The 24,656-nt window shown below is 34.6% G+C and overlaps 3 protein-coding genes and 1 pseudogene across 4 annotated transcripts; 2 read left to right on the top strand and 2 right to left on the bottom strand.

The window, feature by feature from the left end:
* The first annotated feature begins 4,147 nt into the window (after positions 1-4,147).
* Positions 4,148-4,948, top strand: LOC144551099 (uncharacterized). The gene has a single exon (XM_078298910.1). It carries the CDS (start codon positions 4,253-4,255, stop codon positions 4,805-4,807), a length of 555 nt encoding a protein of 184 aa, XP_078155036.1. The 5' UTR covers positions 4,148-4,252; the 3' UTR covers positions 4,808-4,948.
* A 241-nt stretch (positions 4,949-5,189) lies between these two features.
* On the bottom strand, positions 5,190-8,651 carry LOC144551097 (zinc transporter 2-like). Its single transcript, XM_078298908.1, has 4 exons — positions 8,096-8,651; positions 7,755-7,813; positions 6,887-7,010; positions 5,190-5,693 (listed from the first exon to the last, which is right to left on the bottom strand). The coding sequence occupies exons 1-4, from the start codon at positions 8,559-8,561 to the stop codon at positions 5,299-5,301; spliced, it is 1,044 nt and encodes a 347-aa protein (XP_078155034.1). The 5' UTR covers positions 8,562-8,651; the 3' UTR covers positions 5,190-5,298.
* A 9,721-nt stretch (positions 8,652-18,372) lies between these two features.
* Positions 18,373-19,130, top strand: LOC144551810 (uncharacterized). Its single transcript, XM_078299921.1, has 2 exons — positions 18,373-18,380; positions 18,674-19,130. The coding sequence occupies exons 1-2, from the start codon at positions 18,373-18,375 to the stop codon at positions 19,128-19,130; spliced, it is 465 nt and encodes a 154-aa protein (XP_078156047.1).
* A 2,266-nt stretch (positions 19,131-21,396) lies between these two features.
* LOC144551811 (uncharacterized) lies at positions 21,397-23,006 on the bottom strand (annotated as a pseudogene). The gene is made up of 4 exons (XR_013510877.1): positions 23,001-23,006; positions 22,774-22,894; positions 22,337-22,462; positions 21,397-21,752 (listed from the first exon to the last, which is right to left on the bottom strand). The product of XR_013510877.1 is annotated as an uncharacterized LOC144551811 (transcript).
* Positions 23,007-24,656: the final 1,650 nt, after the last annotated feature.

Here is a 24,656-nt window from a genome sequence, read left to right on the forward strand (position 1 = left end):
CTAAATCCTTATCCTTTAACCTACTTCTCAATGCTTTTGGTCGATATAGTATCCTTTCAAAAAGTACCGAAATTTTTAAAAATATCATACCTCAAAAAATAATAAACTAAAAGACTACATTTCTGGTGGCCGCATTTAGCGGATGCGGTCACCTTTTTTTTTTTCCTTTTCGTGCAGCAGTTCAGTCTGAAAAAAAAAAGGGTGGCCTCATCCTCTAGATGCGGCCCGCAAAAAAGTGGCCGCACCTAGGGGATGCGGCCGTATCAAAATTCAAATTTTTCAAAAAACGTGGCGTTTTGATTTATTATTTTTGGGGTTATGATATTTTTAAAAATTTCAACAAAAAGTACGCTGGGTGTATTGCTTATTTGCTTAATTGCTTCTACGGAAGTAACCTAATAAAAAAAAATCAAGGGCGAATTTGATGTATACCGTTCAAAAACTTCAAAATTACTTACCCTCCCTTTTAAATTTATATTATGATATTTACTCTTCTAAATTTCAAAAACTCAGAAATTTATCCAATTTATTATCTTTTCTATTAAAATTAATTTTAAATTTATAAAATTCTCATTCTATCCTTTATTAAAAAAATAAAAAGTTATGCATTACGCGTAAGAAAATTGTCCAGTCTTCTAATTGATTGGTTTTCAAAAGCAGATGGGTAATTTTTCTAATTATGACACATACACAGAAGCATTTAGGATATGCTTGTGTGTGCGTCACAAATAAGAAAATGAACCATTTGTTATCATTACTAGCCAATTAGAAGAGTGAATGTTGCTTAAACGTACTATATATTTTTAACTTTTTGCTAATACAAGAATTTGTAAGTGGCAAAGACACATGATTTCTATGTGAGAAGTCATGGGTTCCAAACCCATAAAGTGAAAAAATTTCCTATATTAAAATTTGAAATGTGTTGAGTGTCTTGATCTTCAACTCATATTTTTTTTTTGTCAATACATGGTAAAATAGAGGTAATTTATAAATTAAAATTAAATTTAATAGAAAAGATAATTAATATGTCGTTAACCTTAATAAATGACAATTCATTGAGTAAATTTGTCGGTTTTTAAAATTTAGAAGAATAAATATAATAGAGAAAATTTCTAGTGTGTCCATGTATTGACAAAAACTTTTAATATAGTCAATTTCCCCATAAAAACACCATAATATTCAATATCTCTACAAAAACTTGACATTCTTTCTTTTATTTCCTTTTAATCATTTAATCTTTTACTAAATTACTTTGAAAATTGAATAGACCAATTTGCCCTTTAAACTTAAATGGAGGTGTCCTTAATTGTCTTCTTCCTTCCCTCTCTTCTTTTCCCTTTTAAAATTCGCACGATCTCATGGATAGTGTACCAAACTAAAAATGTACTCTTAGAAGAAGCTTGCTCAACAACCATCTCTGAAAAATGTATTGTTTTCTTATTGTGAGCTTCAGCAAGAATCAACATATAGGTTGCGTTCTTGTGATGGCACAGTCGTGTCATCATTAATCTGAGCTGTTTAGTTGAAAATGAACTTCTCAGATTGGAAAAGTAGTCCAACCTAATTATATAATAGGACAGTTTAGCTCTGCTCAGATTAGATCAAATGGTTTTAGTTTCTCCGATGACAACATACCCCTAATAATTTTAGAGAAATTTGTATATATCCCCATCAAAACTTCTCTTTTTAGATATATCCCCATCACAACTCTAAATTTAGTTATATCCCCATTAAAACTTAATTGTTTTATTTATATCCCCATTTTTTCATTTGACCTCTTAAAATTTAAAATAAATATTAATAAAATATTTAAAAGACTATTTTACCCTTCATCAAAATTACAGCACTAATTCCTTTTCTTTTTCTCTGCCTTTCTTTCCCTCCCGCTAAAACTTCCTTTTGTTTTCTGTTTTCCTTGAGCATTTTCCAAATCTCAAAGACTTCTTTGTAGGCTCTCCAATAGAGGAGGCAAGATTTGCACATAAATTGCCAATGTCTGACAATCTGTGTAGAAGATGCAACTCTCGATTCCCATGGCTCTTGCTTGTGTCACAGCCGCTTTCAATGCTTGAGCTTCTACCTGCAGTGGGCAACAAGCCTGAGATGTCGATGATTCATATACCAGCAGTTCGTTCTTCCTCTTTATGACATAGCCTATCCCACCGTGCCACATGTCACTCCATGATCCATCCGAATATGCCACATGCTCTTCTTCAAGATCCAATTGGGGATCTGGATCCTGTCTTCTATTGATCAATTTGGTGTTTGCTAGCATAGTTTCTGATGAGATCTTGTTGAGGTAGAAATTAAAATCTCAAAAGATGGCTGCTTTGCTCCGTATGCCATGCCAATTCTGCACCTCCACAAAGACCATATCACATTGGCCATTAAGATTTAAATATCACATACTTAAATCTAATTTATAAGATTTTAATATCATCTAAAGAATAGTATGTTATCTAGCTTAACATTTAATCAAGTGGTAAAAAACATTCAACTTACTATATTGGTACAATTTATAGATAACATACCGGTACAATTGAATCATGTTAAGAAGATAAACATGAGGTCACCAAATAATATTTATCCGTTGTGGTTGGTTTATTAAAGCCATTTTTTGTTTCTTTTCCATTTTTTATTTCCATACTTTATAGTTCTTGATAGACATACTGATAAATCGAGGGTAAATTGGTTTTAATTAAGGAATAACTAAGGCACATTTAAGCTATGCCAGTCATATCCATGTACTGTATCAATATGTCTATATCATAAAAACTAATTTCACACAACTAATTTCATATAAGTGAGATTTCCAATTAGCTTAATGACAATTTTTTTTTAATCCAGCCTATAATACTAATTGCAACGGTTAATACAACACCCATGATTGCAATTGATCAAAGAATGTAAGAATTGAACAAAGAACAAACAAAATCAATTTGATTAAATCTCAAAAAAATGATACAAATGGCACAAATGCCAAGTCTTAGGTGGAAATCATACAATCCCTTCATAATTCGCTAATTGACTCCACAATTACATTCCTTATTTACATATGATCCAAACACAACAAAAATCACTAAATTTGGTTTGATATATCTCTCTGACCGACCAGCTTCGCGTCTTCATCTTCTTCAATGCGATCTTTAACTGGGTCTTCTTTTTGCGAGCTTACTAGTTGCTACGATCTCTGACTGGTTGAAATCGATAGTAGTGCTATATCTCAAGTAACAATACTATATGAAAAGTCTCTACATGGGATTTAAGAATGGTGTAAAGGGAGAGGTTAGTTGGAAAAAAAGAAAACAAAAGGAAGTTTTAACGGGAAGAGAAGGAATGACAGAGAAGGGCAAAACAGTCTTTTAGATATTTTATTAATATTTATCTTAAATTTTAAGAGGTCAAATGAAGTAATGGGGATATAAATAAAATAATTAAGTTTTGATGGGGATATAACTAAATTTAGAGTTGTGATGGGGATATATCTAAAAAGAGAAGTTTTGATGGGGATATATACAAATTTCTCATAATTTTATAGGGTTGTGAATGAAATTATATCATAAAATGTTTAGGATGGCATTGAGAAAGCTGTGAAGATTTTTAGAGAAATTAAAGTTGTACTTAATTGAGGACATGAACCAACTGAAAAATTAGTAAAAGTGTGTTGCAAGAAACTTGTTTTTCTTCTTCAGTATTCTAAAAAAAAATGTTTTGTGATATTTTGCTTCTGAGAAAGGATTGATGTGAACTACCAATCACTGAGCTTTTTGTGATAATCTAGTTCAAATGATTTCGGTTGAATTTGATCCCCATAAAGGACACCTCCATTAAGATTAAAGGGTATATTTCAAATTTTCAAGTAATTAAATAAAATGTTAAATGATTAAAAAGGGGTTAAAAGAAAGTATGTCAATTTTTTATGGAGATATTGAATATCATAGTACATGATAAAATTAGCTATTTTAAAAATTTACATGGGAACACTAGAAATTTTCCCAATACAATATTATGAATTTTCTAGAAAAAAATACATAATTTCGAAATTTTTGAAGGAAATACATGAAATCCTCTGACGGCCTAATGAACCAAAACCTGGTGCAAGCATTTAATGTCATCCTTTGGTCTACTCGAATTTTTCTACATCCAGGGAGCGCCAATCCTATGATCCTATCCATTCCGGGCTTCCCTGAGAACTCCCCAAAATTTTATCCTAATATCATCTTTGCTTCTTTCATCCATAGGCACTGGTTCCATGAAGCTCTTCACCAACACCAACCCTCCTCTTCACCTTCTCAAATCCTCTCACAGCATTCGAGCTCAGTTTACCTCTCCTAAACCCCAATCAAGAACCAGAAATCTCAAAACTCAACAATCCACCCTGCTAAAATCCTCCAAGAATGCGCCGATTGAAGAACCGATCAATTTAACCAAACCCAAAACCCCAGAAACAGAGCAAACTCTAGAAAGCCCTCCTGAAGTCATCCCAAGATGGTTTCTGATTGGTGGCGCCTCTCTCGGCATAGCGTTCCTTGTATTAGGATTGGACGGGCACAAAAAGGCCATGGCGTTGGGACCAGAGGGGCCTCTTGTAGAAGAATTTTGGGATAACATGCGAAGGTACGCACTTTACGCGCTGACAGTGAGCACCGGGATGGCGTATACCATTATACTACCAATTGTCGAGCTGCTCAAGAACCCAATTACAGCAATTCTGATTATAATTGTGATTGCTGGAGGTGGGTTTGTTGTATCTCAGGTCTTGAATGCCATGGTTGGAAACTCAGATTTCAATTACTATTACGGATAAGCTGTAAGTATGTGTCTGGCAGGTGGCAGCTAGTAATAGGCTTGGTTTCAGAACACGCACACAAATTTGGAGATTTCTCTTATGTATTTTTGTAATTTACCCTCCTTTGCATTCAGCTGCGTTCTTGTGTTTTCCTTTGCATTCAGCTGCGTTCTTGTGTTTTTGATGTCAGAATGTATTGTTATAATTTAGATGACCATGTTATACTAAAGGTACCAACTCATAGTGAAGATATATTTGCTTGGGCAGCTATGTTATCATTATAAGCAAATACAAAAGTATATCTTCCCTTCCGTGGCTACAATTTTGCCCAATTAGAAGTGCTTATATGTGTAAAATACACTGCAAACTCAGGATACTAATAGCTAATTAATAAGCATTATTGAAACTAGGAAAGAAGATTAATTTTATCGATTAACTTTTAACTTACAAACCAAAAGAAAAAAATTCCTATGAGATAGAAAACACTTTAAATATCCCATTTTCACTCCTTAAGTATCCCAAATCATCACAACTGCAATTACACCGACCCCCAAAACCACAGCCAACCACCGATTTACTGGCACATCAAGCTTTAAAGCCCTTTGAGGCTTGTACCCCTTGGCCAGCAGATGGTTAATCGAGACATAGATAAAAATTCCGCATGCAAAGCCCATCGAGATGGCGTAGATCCAGTCTGCTACATGGCCCTGTGTGGTGGCATTGATTATGATCCCGATTGCTACTCCAATTGGGGTCGAGATGGCAAAAGCAAAGGAATAGATGGCACAGGAGAGGAGAGGCCTGTTAGGGATCATGCGCAGCAGCGCTATGCCCATAGCAATGGCCGCAAATATCTTGTGCAGGCTTATTGTCCATAGCGCCTTCCATGCATCGCCTTGTGTTTCTGAATGCAATATTTCACAGTAAATATTAGTATGCAGTTGATTATGCCATGGAATATTCTGTGTGGCAATGAAGAATCGTTTAAGGCTGTGACCGTTTTTCTTTGTGAGAGGAAAACTTAAAATATAGAATACTGAAATAAGAGTAGCATATAATGAGAAATCTCTAAATTTTTTTCTTCTGAAGGTCAGTTAGCAATAGCTCGCTGACATTTCTATTAAGGTTAAAAATCTGTACATATGTTCTTATTACAACACACTCCTCTGTTCCAGCCAAATTGAGAAGTCTGTAGATCTTAAGAAAGTTTTTTTTTTTTTTTTTGGCGCCCTTTTGTAAGCATGAGTTCTTGTTTTTTACATTTAATTAAGAAAATCAATCCTGTATCAAGAATCCAAAGGAAACTAATTGCACAAAAGTGGTAAATTAATGAGTCCAAAAACCACTGTTAAGCACTTTATATAGCAACTGTTAAACAATTTTTACTCCTGCAAAGGCTATTTTTACTGTGAAAAGATGAATAAAACCACTATGATTGGTAAGAAAAGAGAACATGTGTAATTTTAAATTACAAAAAATTTGGCATATTTGGAACAAGAATGACCCCACATGGATTTAAATCCATCTAACAGCTAGACCCATTATATCGAACAATTCCATCCTGGTCTTAAAAGCTAACAGTTTGAGGCCACTAAACAGCTGCTCCATAAGTACAATAGTATATACCATTTCAGTCTTTTTAACCAACAATAATTTAGTGCTCCAAAAGTATGTGGTATATGATGTACCCTGGCATATGTTGTACATGTTTGACTATTGATTTAGGACTGCTATTTATCAGATTGGAAACAATTATTAATTGATTTTTGCAAAATGAATGCAAGTGGAAAGTATACGCAGTCTAACTTGCGAAAAGAAGCAACAAGGATGGCAACTTGAGAAGAGAACATAATGTGAAAATGACTACCCAAATATTTTAGTGGAAAAAGTTGCAAGTGTTAATGTCTTATCTTGACTTGAACCAAATAGGTCGCTTTCAATTCCAAATGAACCACAAAATTAAGTTGCAAACTGACATGCAAGTTTTAAAAGGTGCTTTCACAGTAATACAAATCAAAGGTGCGGTCTACAGCGAGTTTGACAACTAGCTAAAGAGATCTGGTATGATTGATTACCACTTTGACAAATTTGACTCACCAGCAACTCCAATTGCGATCCCTTCAAAAACAGAGTGGAAGCACAGAGCCACAATTAAGAGAATGCTATCACCCAGCGAACTTGCATTATTGAGTAAAGATGGCACTGCATGTTCATGGACAACCTATATAGAGAAATTAAATTTGAGGAGAACTTTAAATTGCCATTCAAGCATCATTTTTTATTACAGATAGTACAAAAAAGTCATTACAGAATAAATTGTGGGAGAATAAGAACAAAAGAGCGATGGCTGTAAAATACCCAAATTTTTCAAAATTTTGCATTTAATTTTCAAATTCTGCTATAGAGTGCTGAAGCAAGGTATTAAACTATTACAAAAATTGGTTTAAAAAACAGTTGTTCAGTCTGATTGTATTTGTACCTGCATCTAAGAACTTGGCATTTGAATATTAGTTCTTACATAACTAGGTTGACAATTTATTACCTCACCAACCATACATTTGTGATAAAATTCTAAACTGAAGACGGTTCATTGGAAAAATTAAAGCTTTTCCTAATTGGTGGCTCTGACGCATATTCCCCTCTTTTTCTAATTTTCTTTCGTTTGGTAAAGTCTAGTTAAGCAAAAAGATACTCAACAAAGCTGTAGTGGTAGTTGCACCAGCCTACTAGTGTGAACAATAATATATTTTGCACTTGGGACATCACTCAACTAAAATTTTCTATCCAAACCCCATACTCTTTAGGCTCTAAATAAGACATAACACAGCATAGCATGTTCTCTAAATTTAATAACTTCTTGGAACATTTTGAATGCAGCTAAGAGAAGTAGACTTTCTATTGTTTTCTAACATAAAAGAAAGTTCTTCATCTACTAATTTTGTTAATTTTGAAGCTGTAAACTCACCTCAGATTGTTTTGGTATGCCTCCATGCAAATCTTCAAGCTTAGTTTCTTCTAAAGCTCCTGCAATAACATACAATTATATCAAAATTGTTACTTGTAGAGAGCAAAAGGATGTGAGGAACGAAATATAACCGATGATTTTTTTTTTTTTTTTTGCAAATGATATAACCGATGATTTAATAAGGGAAATAAACGAAGCTAAATTTATACGGAAAATTAATCATTAGGAATCAACAAATCAGAGCCAATCTGTCAAAGTATCACAGAAAGTATAGACCATGTCGTTTTGGCCAAGAACTCACACAACCAGACATAAGAAAAAAAAAATGTTTGTGGCCTGACCTCCATTTCCATTGCCTCCGGCTCCGGGTTTCTCCACATCACGCACGCTCCTTCCACGTGACACCACCATCAAAATCAAGCAATCTGCAAGCATAGTTATCAGGTAACCAACGGATGCCAGCATAAACGCAAAGGGATACTCTTTCTCCGTCAAATCCTCAAATGTCGCGTTTGAATCGCTCAAGAAATGCATCATTGCTGTGCCAAGGAAAACCCCTCCCGCGAATTGCGTTCCAAAAACGAGAAACGCTTCATTCCACTTGAAAAAATAAGGGGATACGCCGCCGATGAAGGTGGCGAAGAAGACTATAATCAGGCAGTATACCTTGACAAGGATGAGAGATTTTGATCGGAGGTCCGGCGAGGAATCGCCGGAGTCTGCGCCGTCGTCGGAATGGCCGGAGTGAGCTGAAGCGGCGGAGAGGAGAAGCTGAGACAAGAGGAGACAGAGAAAGAGACGAGGCATGGTTGCGGCGAGGTGGGATTGGGTGCATTGTGAGAGAGATGAATAGAGGATTTAAAGAGGTGTGAGAGAGAGAAGGTTTGAACTTTGCTTTGGACGCATTTGAAGGTGGAAAGTTGTACATATGTACTACACAAAATCTTGGGTAGATGGCCTGCGGGCGGGAGGCGCGAGAAAAATTACTAGGTAGAACAAGTCCATTAGACCATATTGCACGAGTTCCCTATTTCAATCGAAAATTCCTTTCTCGTCGAGTACAACTAGTGCAGCTCAAATATCTACAAGGTTTCCGAAAACATGGAACGCAGAAAAAAAGAAATATGTAACGAATCATTTCATCGAAGGTCTGTAAAAACCAACCCGCTTCACGAAATTATTATTTTATATATAAAGATAAATGCTAGTACTCTGCTACTATAAGAGTGTCGAAAGCATTCTAGGAGACCAATCCCCAGTCCCCACGTGCGTCTGGAATGGCTGGGGAGTCCTGTTTGCATTCTTATTAGGTGAAATGGAGCCCACAAGTTGGGAGATCTCTTGTACGGCACGTCGGAATAGACCCGGTGCAAATCATTAAATTTGGCGTGAAGTACAATGAGAGAAATAGGAGGCAAGTAGATCGTACAAACGCGTTAGGAGCCAGTCACAGGTTGAATCCGATGATATTTGGGTCAAAAGTGGATAAGATAAAGCTAAAGCTAAAGTTGGATCCAAATTAGAAATGGAAAGGGTTGAAATGCCTCTATTTGTTGTGTTTTCGTCGTATTTCTATTTTTAGGAGCTATAATAATTTATAATTTTAAATTTTAAATTTAAAATAAAACCGTTGAATATGATTTATATCATTTTATCTATATACGTGTAAAAAATTGTGACATTTTAATTTTGTTTTGATTATCATCAAGAGCTTGTAAAAACATACTAATGTGGATCATTTCTAGACGTTGATTTTTCAAATATTTGATTTACATAAAAACAAAATTGAAATGTGATATTTTTTGTATGAGCACATAGAGCAAACAACATAGATCACAAATAACAGTTTTATTTTGATGTTTAAGTTTTAAATTTTGATTTATTAACATTTTTTAAATTAGAGGCATAGTAAAAGAACAAAAAATGGAGACATTTGAATCCCTCTCAATTAGAATATGAGATGTACGAGAGTACGAGTATGATGTTAGAGCAGCGAGACAATTCGTAATTTAAAAATTTATAATTTGATGTATCTGTATCGTATAGTTATGATTTAAAATGATTATTTTCATACTAGATATTATATTGAAATATTAATATTTTATTACAATAGATATAAATCTTCATAAATTTAATTAATAATATTGACTAAATAATGTGTTGTTCAGCAACCTGAAATACATAATTAGAAAATAAGAATTTAATCTGCATTGAGAATTAAGTCGTGCGGATTAGAAAATTGCTAGCAAGTGAAAAAGATAAAATAAGGAATGAAAGAGAGATTATATAGTGCTTAATTTGTCTATAATGCATAATACAGAGGCTGTTTGAGACTTATATAAGAACGTGTTAAGTTTTTGGAGCCTAATTTGTTTATATTTCAATTAGTTTTTTTTTTTTTTTTAAAGTCTGATAGCATGTGCGATTGCTCCATTATTATCACAATATAGATCCACTGAATTTTCAATACTTTTAATCACATCAAGTTCAACAATGAACTTCCTTATCCAAACAGCCTCTTTTGCTGCTTCTGAAGCAGCAATACATTCAGCTTCTGTTGTAGAATCGGCTATTGTCTCCTGCTTGGAACTCTTCAAACTTACAGCTCCTCCATTGAGACAAAATACAAATCCAGATTGCAATTTAAAATCATCTTTGTCGGTTTGGAAACTTGCATCTGTATAACTAGATACAACAAGCTCTTCTTCACCTCCATAAACAAGAAATGCATCCTTAGTCTTTCTTAAGTACTTAAGGATATTCTTCACTGCTATCCAATGACCCTCACCTGGATCTGACTAGTATCTGCTTGTGACACTCAAAGCATATGAAACATCGGGACGTGTACAAAGCATAGCATACATGATAGATCCAATTGCGGAAGCATCTGGAATCTCACTCATGCGGTCTCTCTCATCTTGTGTCGAAGGACATTGATTCTTGCAGAGACTTATGCCACTTGACATAGGTAAATATCCTCTCTTTGAATCTTGCATGTTGAATCTTTTCAACACATTGTCAATGTATGTACTTTAGCTCAATCTAATTAGCCTTTTTGATCTATTCCTATAGATCCTTATTCCCAATATGTAATTTGCTTTACCTAAATCCTTCATTGAAAAACTATTTTTCAACGAAGACTTTACTGATTGAAGCAATGAAATATCATTTCCAATCAACAGAATGTCATCCACATACAAGACAAGAAAAACAAGTGCGCTCCCACTAGTCTTTTTATAAACACAAGGTTCTTCTTCAATCTTGATGAATCCAAATTCCTTGACCACTTCATCAAAACGAATATTCCAACTCCGAGATGCTTGTTTCAATCCATAAATAAAATTTTGAAGTTTGCATACTTTCCTAGCATTATTTGGATCAGCAAAACCTTCGGGTTGTGTCATGTACACATCCTCGTTCAAGTTTCCATTAAGAAAAGCGGTTTTGACATCCATTTGCCAAATCTCATAATCAAAATATGCGGCAATTGCTAGAAGTATCCTAATTGACTTAAGTATTGCAACTGGTGAAAAAGTTTCATCATAGTCTATCCCATGAATTTGCTTGAAACCTTTTGCCACCAAACGTGCTTTGTGAATGTGAACATTCCCATTCATGTCAATTTTCTTCTTAAAAATTCATTTACACTCAATGGATCTTACACCATTAGGTAAATTAACCAAGCTCCAAACTTGATTATCTTTCATGGATTGCATTTCAGATTTCATAGCCTCTAGCCATTTATCAGAGTCCGGGCATACCATTGCTTCACGAAACGTCGTAGGCTCATCGTTGTCCAACAACAATATGTCGCGTTGTTCTGATATGAGCAACAAATACCTCTGAGGTATGCGACGTTCCCTATCCGACCTTCGTAATTGTAATGTCTCTTGTATAGGTTCCACAATGTCTTGTGGTTCCTCATGAGTAGTAGGAGTATCTTCTTGAGTATCTTGAATTTCTTCGAGATGCACATTACTCCCACTAACTCCTTTGGAGAGAAATTCTTTCTCCAAGAAGACACAATTTCGAGCAACAACTATTTTGTTCTCTGCTCTATTATAGAAGAAAAATCCATTAGTTTGTTTCGGATATCCAACAAAGAAACACTTATCAGATTTAGGTGTGAGCTTATCAGACATCAATCGTTTTACATAAGCCTCACAACCCCAAATTTTAAGAAAAGACATACTATGACGTTTCCCAGTCCATATCTCAAATGGTGTCTTCTCAACTGCCTTTGTTGGAACCCTATTAAGTGTGAAAGCTGTCGTTTCTAGAGCATATCCCCAAAATGATAATGGAAGATCAACTTGACTCATCATAGAACGAACCATGTCCAACAATGTTCTATTCCTCCTTTCAGACACCATTCCATTGAGGTGTTCCTGGAGGAGTAAGTTGTGAAACAATTCCAAATTGCTTCAAATGATCACCAAATTCTTGACTCAAATATTCGCCTCCTTGATCTGACCAAAGAGCTTTAATTATCTTGCCAAGTTGATTTTGTACTTCATTATGAAATTCCTTGAATTTCTCAAATGCTTCTGATTTATGTCTCATTAAATAAACATAACCATATCTACTAAAATCATCAGTAAATGTGATGAAGTACTGAAAACCACCTCTTGCGACTGAACTAAATGGTCCACATACATCTGAATGTATAAGTACCAATAGGTCATTCGCCATTTCATTTATCCCAGTGAAAGGTGTTTTAGTCATTTTTCCCAACAAACAAGCTTCGCATGTTTCAAGTGATTCCAAATCAAATGAGTCTAGAAGTCCTTCTTTATGAAGCTTCTTTATGCGTTTCTCACTTATATGTCCTAAACAACAATGCCATAATAGAGTGGAATTCAAATCATTTGATTTGAGTCTTTTGATTTGTATGTTATAGACAGGAACATCAAGATCTAGAATATAAAGCCCATTATGTAATGAAGCTTTGCCATAATACATATCATTTAAATAAAAGCAACAACCACTGTTCTTAAATTTAAATTCAAATCCAAACATATCCAAACATGAAATAGGGATAATGTTTCTACTTATGGCATGTACATAATAGCAATTATTTAATTCTAAGATCATCCCGAAAGGTAGAGCCAATGATGCAGTGCCTATGGCCAAAGCAGCAACTCGTGCTCCATTACCGACACATAGCTGTACCTCTCCTTTATTTAACATTCTACTCTTTCCGAGCACCTGCATATTTGAATAAATATGAGCTCCTGATCCAGTATCTAATACCCATGAATCAGTTTGATAAGTAGAAATGTTAATTTCTATAACAAAAATACCTGAAGTGGAAGCTCCACTTCCCTTCTTGTTATCTTCCTTGAACTTCTTGCAGTCTCTCTTCCAATGACCAATCTCATTGCAATAGAAGCACTGCGACTTAGCGGCACTGGCAACAGACTTTCCTTTGTTCAAGGTCCCACCCTGAACTGTGCCTTTGCCCTTGCCCTTTCTTTTGCCTTTGGCCTTTCCTTTGCCTTTCTTTTTGAAGTTCGTTTCCTTCTTAACCAACAGGACATCATTAGGTTTCCTCAGGTTTTGTTCGGCTGTCTTTAGCATTCCATGCAATTCTGTCATTGACTTCTCCAGCCCATTCATGTTAAAATTCATAATGAATTGATGGTAACTTGAGGGCAAGGACTGGAGAATAATGTCAGTAGCCAACTCTTTACTGAGGGGATAGCCCAAACGGTTCAGATTCTCAATGTATCCCATCATCTTGAGTACATGAGGACTAACCGGGCTTCCTTCTGCCAGTTTGCATTGATATAATGCCTTTGATGTCTCATATCTCTCAGTGCGAGGTTGAACTTGAAAAGGTTCACGAAGCTGCACAATTATGTCATAAGCACTCAATTTCTCAAGCTGCTTCTGAAGCTCAGAGTTCATTATCGTGAGCATGAGACAAGTGACATCAAGGTCATCATTCACATGCTTATCATAAACTGCTTGTTCTGCGGCATAAATTTTACTATCTGTATCAGCCTTTGATTTTTCAAGAACGGGTTTCTCTAGAACGTATTCCTTTTTCTCTTGCTTGAGAATAATGCATAAGTTTCTATACCAGTCTAAAAAGTTTGGACCAGTGAGTTTTGCACTATCCTTTTCAATAGCAGATCGCAACGTAAAAGTTGATGTATTTGCCATAATCTACAACAAAATAAATATGCAGAAATTTAGACTTAAGTTTATGTTTTTAGAAAAATCTTTTAACAAAAGTTTTACTCCCACTATGTGTTTTAAAAACGATGTCCCATATAAAACCACATAGCGGACCAAGATCCATATTTTACCAAATTCAAGTGAGCTTTGGCATCACTGCTTGAATTTAGTTATTTAGGTAAGCACACCCATGCTAATTACATCTAATATAACTCTTGGTTGTTTGAGGTGACATTCCATGTCCCGGCTCCTCAAACCTATGCCTCAAGGCCCAAAAATGTTTTGATAGCCTAGTTAAGTGAAACCAATTCTCTATATATAAGTATCCAACACTTATATCCTACCTTATTAAGATAACTAATGATACCTTGCTTTGGCAAGCCCATCAATTAGTGATAGAAACCTTGATAGGTTAGAGATTTTGGAAAAGCATAAAACTTAATTTTTCTTTAAGGGACATTGTTGTTTATTTTGAAAACATGCTATGTAATAAATAATTAAATAATAACATGAGCCCAATTCATAAGTGGAATAGTATGATCCATGGCATGATAATCTCCATTGTAAGACTCCACTTGACAATAGTCACCATCCATCCTTCATGTAATCTTCTTTATTCTAACCAAAATAACTACTCTAATGGCAATAAAGAAAATACATACATGTCCTAATTTTAACGGTTCGCAGACCGTATAAATGATACATAATAAGTGACATACAAGTCACTTTTAATTATATAATAAATTAATTCATGGGGCACCTTAGGGCGCATTTACACACATCATTCATTCATTTATTACAACATATACACACAAGGCAACGGGATCATACTATTCACATATTCCATAGCTACAAAACAAAGTTAGATATAGAATCTAATTCTAAATATGGGCTCATGTATAAAACAATACGAGGGAGTTTCCTTACCCCGTATATGTTAGTTTGTAATAATCTAGAAGTCAATAATACGATAATTAATCATAAAGCTTTGTTCATGAATTGAATGTTTATTTATAAATCATTTTGTTGCCTTGAGTATTATTGCATTTATGGATCATTTCGAGTTCATGACTGAAATTGTGAAACTCCATAATATAGATGATATATACTCTTAATCTTAAAAGGTCACTAACCAAGGTAATTAGCAGGAACACTAATTACCGCTATAAGGTTAGTATGTGGATTGAAAGATGGTTAAGTTTTACAAACCACCTGACACGAGATGTCATTTTAATCACATAGATACATGTTCAAGGAACATGGTATTTGACAGACCCCGAATGAAACATTAAATAGAATTGTGTTCGTGTCATTTATGTTTTTCATTCAGTGTCAAAGTTCTACAGTATGAGGTATTTATCGTTCCCACTAAGAAATATATATGAGTAAGTGTTATCTAACGCTGTCCGTAAAAAGCAGCCATAACGGTAGCATTTCCATATATATAACTTAGCTGAGGAAGTGATAGTCTGCCAAGAATACTACTTGTCCCTCGTATCTCTATACGAGCTATAGCATCACTGGGCCCCTTGATAGAGTTAGATTATCTGCATGCGGTATAATTACAAGAGTAATTATATTTGATAATCTACTCAAGATCAAGAAAAGATACAGTTACCAAGGATGACACACATCTACCTTGAAACTGATCTGATAGCTATGAGACAGAAGAACTGACACAAGTAAATTGTTTACTGGATCGTGATATTGTACAGTACAGCATCATCTGTGTAATTGGATGGTCATGATGTGTTGCCAGATGCCACCCATGACTAACAGAAGTTAAAACAGTTTTAACTCTGTTTACCAACATAACACAGATCCTATTGGATCACACCATATAGGAGCTACTCGGAGAATCTTACTGATTAATTATAAATTGATTATAATTAATATTAAGATGATTATAATTAATTATACGTGATATAATTAAATTATAAATGTCATTTAGAATGACAAGCAGAAACAACGGTTAATTTATAAACGTACACGTTACGTTGTATAAAAGTTACCGAACAATAACCGAAAAGAAATATAATTGTACATGACAATTATATATATATGATTTGGAATTTTAATTGTTAATTATGGATTTGAATTATGGGTTTAAAAGCCCAAAATAATCAAAGCCTTAATTAAAATTAAAGGCCCAAAGTCAAAGCCCAAAATCAAAGCCTTTTACTATTCATGCCTTAATGGGCCAAGGGCAAAATGGTCATTTCACACCTATGCCACCTTGCATGACACCTTAGGGGTGTAGAAACATGGAGAAGAGTGTGGAAGGGTGTGGAAGGGGTATTTTGGTCTTTTCACATATTAAAGGATGAGGTGTCAAGGGCTTTTGGTAAATAGATTTGTTTTGAGGGGTATTTTGGTCTTTTGCGAACCTCCTCAAAACACTATAAATAGAGGGGTGAGGGTAGAGAGAAAATTTGCTAATTCACATGTTAATCTGATTACTTTGTTAATCGGTTTTTCTCTCTTCCCTGATTTCGGTTATTACGAGATTCGGAAAAATATATTTTTGCAAACTCTGCGGTATTTTGTGTTTTGCTTTTTAAGTGAAACTGAATAACTTGGAGTCTTAAATATATTTAATCTGTCCCTATTTCGGTGAATAGTGTTTCTACAGAATTCCGCGGTTTACGGTATTTCTGGCAGAAGAAGTAAATCGCTCTCCGGTTAGTCCTGGTGGATAACCAATAGAGGTATCACACGTGTGATACTGCGAGTCGATTCCATCCCTGGTGAGGCTCTACTCGCTCGGTCTGCATTCCAACTGAGATTTGGAATCAAGGTATAAATTGTTATATTAATCTATTTAATTTGTAAATAGATTTAATGCTTTAGGAAATCAATTATGGAGTAGATCTGTAAATAGGATTAAACGAATCTTCTTGATTCATTTAATCCGTAGCTTAAGTTAGATGTAAAAATTTTTGTTTTACTCTTTCCGCAGCTTAAGCTAATTAAATGGGTTTGAACCGTTCACGAAAACCCAACAGTATATTAAATCGTCGGTAAGTGGGCCGGGGGTTAGAGGGGCGTAGCCCCCCTTACGGGGGTTTTAGGGGGCTTGCCCCCTGAAGAATTTTTTTTTTGTAATACAATATATATTACTTAAACAATTTCTCTTCAGATTCATAAAATAATCATATATTAGAATCAGTCTAACTGATTCGGTTTTCATAAAACATAACTTTCAGATTAATTTTAATTAACCTAAAATTCGAATCAATCCAATTGATTCAATTATGTCAGAACAATCTAATTGATATGATTATTTAATTATTCCTTAATTCACACATAAATCGCCAAATTAATTCGTATAATTTTAATCAATCCAATCGATTAAATTGATACGTTAATCTAATTAACAATCAGAAATCCAGAATTAATTCTACACAAGTGGCTCTGATACCAGATCAGATGAGATGAGATCAAGAATTCGGGCCTTAACCCAATAAGACTTAATATATATTATTTCAGCCCATTTTATTTGGCCTGTAGAACATTTCTTACACGTGGCATATCTAGGGTTTATGTATGGGGTACAGTTTTGCATAAAATAATTATATCAATTGATATCAAAGCCTACTCTAGTTGAACCGGTTAATTTCTGCACAATCATTTTTTTGTTAAGATTTCATAAATTATTTATTTGAAATTTTGGGGTAACTCTGTTTTCAAGATTTTTGTTTCGCGTTACTCGCGTTACTCTGTTTCAGAAATTAATTCATGGTCAATATCTTTTGGTTTTGCGTTAATTTATCTTACAATATGGGCAATCATATATTAAATTAATATTTGCATATTGCTTGGTTAAATTAATTTTGCGTTATTTTGTCTGATTTGAATGGTTTCGAATCATGGTCAAAATCATGTGCGTTACTCCATTTTTTGCAATCAATCATTGGACCAAGCCAATAAAAGTATTTATGATTCCTGTGTCCAATTTTTGAGAAATTTTCGTATTATGATTTGTTCTGATTTGTATTTGTTGGCATTCAAAAGATTTGTATTTAATATTTTAGTATTCTGTTGCAAAATTATTTTGGCCAATCCAATTTCAATTACAATTAAATTTTCCGGCCATAACATAGGTATAATTTCGGCCAGACCAAAGATATAATGAATTTTGGTATTTCCGTTATACAGTATACCGGCTGAACCAGAACAGAAGAATTATTCGGTTAAGCCAAATTTTGAATAATTTTTTTCTTATTCGGATAATATTAAATTCATTATGACGGCTTCATATTAAGATATATTTTAGAAAATGATTGATAAATGTATCATCTTGCCAAAGTAAGCTCTCATACCGGCGTTAATCATTTCTCAATTTATATACAGTGAATATACATATGATGTTTGGTTATTGGACTGGCCCAAAGGAAAGACAATAGTCAAGTATTGTATGTGTATATTTGTGGTAATGAATGGGTAATAGTCATTATGTTTTGGATGTAATTAGTTAATCGGCCCAAAGGAATGTTGACTAATTGATATCAAATGGACTGTTATATTCAATTGCTACACCTATTTATCTTAGAATAATGACCGACTCCAAAGAGCACTTATTGTTTGAAGATACTTAGTTGATGGAATATGCCTTATTTTGATTTATTATTATTCGGTTATTTGATTCGTTCATTGTGAATATTTTTTTAGCAAAGATTGATGATCTTACAGCCGGCATCAATAGCATTCCGATGTTGATGGGTTCTAATTACAAGGATTGGAAAGATTATCTTTGGGTGCCTTGACCTGGATATAGCATTGCAGGAGGCTAAATCACCTGTGCCTGTTGCTACTAGTTTTGAAAAGGAACAAACTGCACATGCACAGTGGATGAGGTCAAATCGCTTGTGTCTCCGGCTCATGCAAAATACCATTCCTGAAAGTTTTAGGGGACCAGTTTCTGATTCGACTCTTGCTAAAGACTATCTTAAGGAACTTGAGCAGAGGTTTGTTAGGAATAAGAAGGCTGAAATAGGCATTCTTTTAAACAAACTCTGCACAATGAAGTACAATGGTAAGAGCAATGTCAGGGAGAACATTCTTGAAATGATGCATACCGCTTCAAAATTGAAGGGACATAAGTTACATATATCGAATGATATGCTAGTTTATTTGACCCTTAACTCTCTTCATGCCTTATTTGGACAGTTTAAGATGAGTTACAACTATTAGAGGGACTCATGGACAGTTAATGAACTCATCTCGCACTGTGTTCAAGAGGAAGAGAGGTTGAAGTTGGACAAGAGCGAAAGCGCAAACATTGCTTTCATCTCTAAGGGAAAAGGGAACAACAACGTAAGGCCAATTCATATGCTGCAACTACAAGTTCGCAGAAGAAGCCTATTAAAGATAAGAAATCGATTACCGGATTGGAGCCGAATAAAGAAAATAAGAAGGGCTGTTTTTTCTATGGATTTGAAGGGCATGTGAAGAAAGATTGTGCCAATTATCACGCACGACGTGTCAAGAAAGGTACTAATTTTTCATTTGTTTGTACATAAGTTAATGCAGTTTCAGTTTCAATAGATACATTGTGGATAGATTCGGGTGCAACTACTCATATTTTTGTGTCTATGCAGGGTTGCCGAAGTTACTGGAAGCCAAGTGATGGTGAAAGATACATCTATGTGGGCGATGGAAACAAGGCAGAAGTTGAAGCTATAGGGCATTTTAGATTACTTTTTAAAACTGAATTTTATTTGGATTTATTTGATACTTTTATTGTACTGTCTTTTAGGCGGGACTTAATTTCTATTTCTGCATTAGACAAATTAGGTTTTACTTGTTCATTTGGAGATAGAAAGTTTGGTTTGTATCAAAACTCCAATTTGGTTGCTTCTGATTTTCTATCTGTTTTGGATAATCTTTATGCTTTAGATACTGTTGCTTCAATAATGAGACCTTGAACAATGAAACTCGAAACGTTAGACAGAAATTAACAAATCAGGATTCAGCTGCACTTTGGCATAAGCGTTTAGGTCATTTTTCTCAACAGAGATCTCGGTTCAAAGTGATATTTTGAGACCCTCAAACATGTCGGATCTCGGTCCATGCATTGAATGTGTGAAGGGAAAATAAACAAGCATGCACAAAAATACAGCCAATCGTATGAATGACATCCTTGAGCTGATACATACAGACATATGTGGGCCATTCCCTACAGCTACTAGGAATGGGCATGTATATTTTATCAGTTTCATTGACAATTATTCTAGATATGGTTATATATTTTTAATTAAAGAAAATGCTCAAGCTTTGGACACATTTAAATCCTTCAAGGCTGAAGTTGAGTTAACGCTCAACAAGAGGATTAAAAGCGTCAGATCGGATCGTAGTGGTGAATACTATGGTCGGTATGACGGCTCAAGAGAACAACGTCCAGGGCCTTTTGCTAAATTTCTAGAGAAAAATGGAATTGTGCCACAGTATACAATGCCGGGTTTGCCAGCAATGAACGATGTGGCTGAAAGGTGCAATCGAACATTAATGGAGATGGTGAGGAGTATGATTTCTCATACCTCACTTCCATTGAACCTCTGGGGAGAAGCACTTAAGGCAGCAATATATATTCTGAATTGGCTACCGACTAAGGCAGCGAACAAAACTCCATATGATATGTGGACTGGGCAAAAGCCTAGTCTCCAACACTTTAGAATCTGGGGTTGTCCGGCTGAAGCTCGGCCTTATAGGCCACAAGAGAAAAGGCTGGACGAAAGGACAATTAGCTGTTATTTTGTCGGACTAGTCAAGTGCATGTGCATTGCAACGGGAATTGAAATATTATTTTGATCACTTTCTTTAAATGTGATTAATTTTTAATTAATTTCTTCATTATGTGTTCATCAATAATAAAAGCAAATGATAACCTTAGAACTTAATACTATATTAGAAATTGATTTGCAATTACAAACAGCTGTCATGGTGTTATTAATTTGCTCTGAGTGAAGTGCGGGAAGGCTACAGAGTTAAATGGAGGTAGTTTTGATGAAGGGTAGCTGCTTTAATTGAGCCTCATTTGAAGAGGTCGTTGTAATTTAACCTCTGTAACCCTGGATTTTACTTATATTCTAAATATACCCCTGACAGCCACTGCCCGGTTTTGCTCAAAAAAATAAAAATAAAGAGTAATTGAAATCAAATTCATTTCTTAATTGCAATACTCCTGCATTAATGCAATTGCAAATCAATTTTTTTCAGCGCCACGTCAAGGAATATTTTTCTTTCAACCGAATTGACCTCTTCCGACCCGAGAGATTTAATAAAGCTAGTCTCCGCTCCACATCTGCGCCCTTTCTATCTCTCTCTACGATGTCCATCTTCACAAAAATGATCCAAAAAAAAAAAAATTACTTTGAAAAGCCCTTAACGAAAAGTAAAAGACCAGTTTTAATTCAAACAAGTCATACAGAATGAAGGCTAAAATTTATCAACCAAGAAATTGAAGAATGACTAAAAGTAGATAAGCTGAAAAAGGTTCAAATAAGTCACAGTTTGAAGCTAATGTAATTCTCGTAAAAAGAATCAAAAGAAATTAAAATAACATAGAATTCTATCAAAATCACAACAATAGATGAGCTCTCTTGTTGCCTCCCAATCGTACTATTACAATGCTAAATAGGAGCTCCCTAGCTACTATCACAAGGAAACAAAACAACAGCTACTTGATGTTAATAAGCATCTTATCAAAGAGGGGGTATGCTCAGGAAAATACTCGAGCAATTCTTCCTTTGTAACCCATGCATAGTTGATGTCAATTTTATTGGTACCAATTACTTGCGACTTGAAAAAGAACCTCTGAAAAATAATTTTGCATAAAGTCAGCACAGTGACATCAAAATATCCAATCCTATTGTCATTTGGTGTTAAACCTCAGTTAGTTCCCCAGGTCACTTGTAAGCACAATCTTATTTATAAACTTGTGAGAACTAAATATCTATACTCCCTCCAAAAAGAAAAAGTTATTGCGGCAACTCAAATACATCCATTAATTATTTAGTTTATTAAATAAGATCTTTGCAGTTTCCTCTTTAGTGACAGGACCCATGGCACCATACACTATGATAGAAATATAAATATTTCTTTATTTTATCCTTAATGATATCTTAAACTAAGCTTACAATGCAAATGAGCCTATTTTGTAGCACCTTGAACATTGGTTGTTATATTTTGCAGGATTTTCTTGATACTAGTCAGTTATCAGGGGCATAAATTAAATCTTTCATATCAGTTTCCAAAAGCTTCCAAAAATGTCTTTCGAGTATTAATCGAATCTGTTATTCGAAGGTCATACTGAAATAGGTAAAGGATAAAAAATAAAAGTGCATTTAAATCTTCTTCTTAGTTCTTCATATTTTGAAACAAAAGAGAATTAAAATTACCTTAAATGATTGGGAAGACGGGATGTTCTCTTTTGATTCTGCAACCATGTTTGCCATGGGTGCATTACCGACAAAATATGTATTATGAAGGCTTCCTATCACAGATTTCAAAGCTGACTCTGCACACTGGAAGACATAAATTGGAGAGAAATTAGAACATGTGATAGGAAGGTTTCACAGCACCGCAACAGTATAGTTTCCTCCAATAGTAAATGATCAATTAATCATCACTGTGCAATTAAAATGAACTATGCTCAGATTGCATTATCACCCCCCTCATTATTTTTCCTCAATAAAAATCTAAACTGTGCAATCAAACCAAAAAAGGTACTTTCAGTTAATAAGAAGACAACTTTCATCAGATATGGAATTAATGCAAGTATGTTGGTTCATACTGGTACAGTAATGAACTTGGAAAGTTAATTCTGAAAACCTACCAACAGCCGAGTGTCTTCATTTTCGTAGACTTTCTCAGGGAAATTGCCAAACTGGTTTGTCATCAAGAGCCCCATACCCACTACCATATCTGAGAAGATAGAGCCTTTGATCCAGTGCTCTCTGCAATGATCTAACATATAAAATATTAAGCTATAAATAATCAAAACGCCTCTGACATAAAAAAGAATGGTACAAGCGGTATGGACAGAAGAATGGCAAGATGTACCCTCATGGCAGGCCATAGAAGATGTGATTAGATGCATACAGTTAAGAAAGAGACATGGAGCAATAGGTATTGAGCATGTGAGACGTGAGGCATTACAGGCACCACACGAGATAGCCAATTGGGCTCGGGCAACGAATCTACTGGTACAAGATTTAATGACATACCAGAAAATTGGAGAAATGAATGTCCAAAACAGGCTAGAGTCAGCTTTTTTCCTTTTAAGTTAGATAATGTTTGAGCTTGTAAATTTCTAAATTTCTTAGGATAGGACAACTTTACTTCATTTTCAATTCTAGTTATTGTTTTTTCATTTAATCATGCAACTCAAAGACAGTTTGTCAGTTTTTATCTTAATGCAAAATGCTTATGGGTTTCTCCTAAAAAAAGAAGAAGAATGAATGGGGGAAGTATGCCATGCTTCTACCAATATTTCAAATAACATGGAACTACTCTTTTCTCCAATATTTATGTAACAGATATTATACAAGAAGATGAAATGCACTCGCACGACATTCATATCCCACCAGAAGTAATTTAGACACTCAAGTTGAGCAAATTTTTCCACCGTAAGAAAACCCATTGCTTGACTGCCATAAAGAAACTATTATTTATATGAAAGGGTCATCACTTTGTTTATTTACAAATATGTTGTGGAAAAACAGTAAAACTTTGTGCATCGATGTTAAATGCATCAAAATTTGATAAGATCAACCGAGAAGAGATCAATATTCAGCTTAAGTGAAGCAAAAAAAAAAGTGTAGGCATATATTGGCAAATAGCAAATTAAAACAACAACTATATGTAAGATATTTACCTTATGAAAAATGGAGAACTGCCTGACAAACCTCTACTGTTATATCACTTCTGAGACTTCTTGTGCAATACCTACAACATCATATGTCATAATGATGTATAGAAGACAGTGATATACAGAAAAAAAAATTGAAGAACAAACAACTAAATGATGAGGTGAAGCAACTGCGAAGGATATTTTCAATGGTCAAGTAAATTGAGAGATGGGGAAAGAATAGAAATACAAGGGGGCTGATTCCAGTGATGCATGAAGCACATGGATGTTGTTACAATACTAATGCAGTTATTAAAATGGAGGTACGGTACTATGCATAGCACAGTTAAGTCTGTACTATGGATCTATATGGCCAGTTTCATCACAAACCTGGAGCATAGCACAGTCTGTACTATGGATCTATATGCATAGCACAGTTCAGTCTGTACTATGCATATTACCGTACTATGGATCTATACCAGCAGAGTGCATGATAAGTACCATGCTACTGAGGTGAACTACCAAGTCAGTGTACAAGCAAATTCAGTAACAGGCAAAATCTACGGAACTGCTTTCAGTCTTACAAGAAATACATGCATGTTGGTAGAGTACTAATATAGTTAGCAAAGGGAAGTAATTAGTAATTAGTAATTAGTCTATAAAATCAATCAATCAAATCAAAATATGAACCATATTAAAGCAGGGACAGCAATTAGTAATGCAAATATTATCAGTGAAAACAGAACTTGCGAGTAAAACCAAAAAAGGGACAGTAATTATTAACACTGATTAACACTGATTCCAATAATAACTAAAACATTATACCCAAACTTCCCCTCCTTGCTGTTTTTTCACATGAAGAAACCAAA

Source organism: Carex rostrata, chromosome 3 (assembly GCF_964058835.1).
Source record: "Carex rostrata chromosome 3, lpCarRost1.2, whole genome shotgun sequence".
NCBI lineage: Eukaryota > Viridiplantae > Streptophyta > Magnoliopsida > Poales > Cyperaceae > Carex > Carex rostrata.

What these genes read in the sequence shown, in the direction of transcription:
- LOC144551099 (XM_078298910.1), top strand. Translation starts at nt 4,253, where the DNA reads ATGAAGCTCTTCACCAACACCAACCCTCCTCTTCACCTTCTCAAATCC.
- LOC144551097 (XM_078298908.1), bottom strand. Translation starts at nt 8,561, where the DNA reads ATGCCTCGTCTCTTTCTCTGTCTCCTCTTGTCTCAGCTTCTCCTCTCC. An exon ending in CGGAGGCAATGGAAATGGAG is followed by an intron (nt 7,814 to 8,095) that starts GTCAGGCCACAA and finishes ATGTTATTGCAG; the next exon opens with GAGCTTTAGAAGAAACTAAG. An exon ending in GATCGCAATTGGAGTTGCTG is followed by an intron (nt 5,694 to 6,886) that starts GTGAGTCAAATT and finishes TATTGCATTCAG; the next exon opens with AAACACAAGGCGATGCATGG.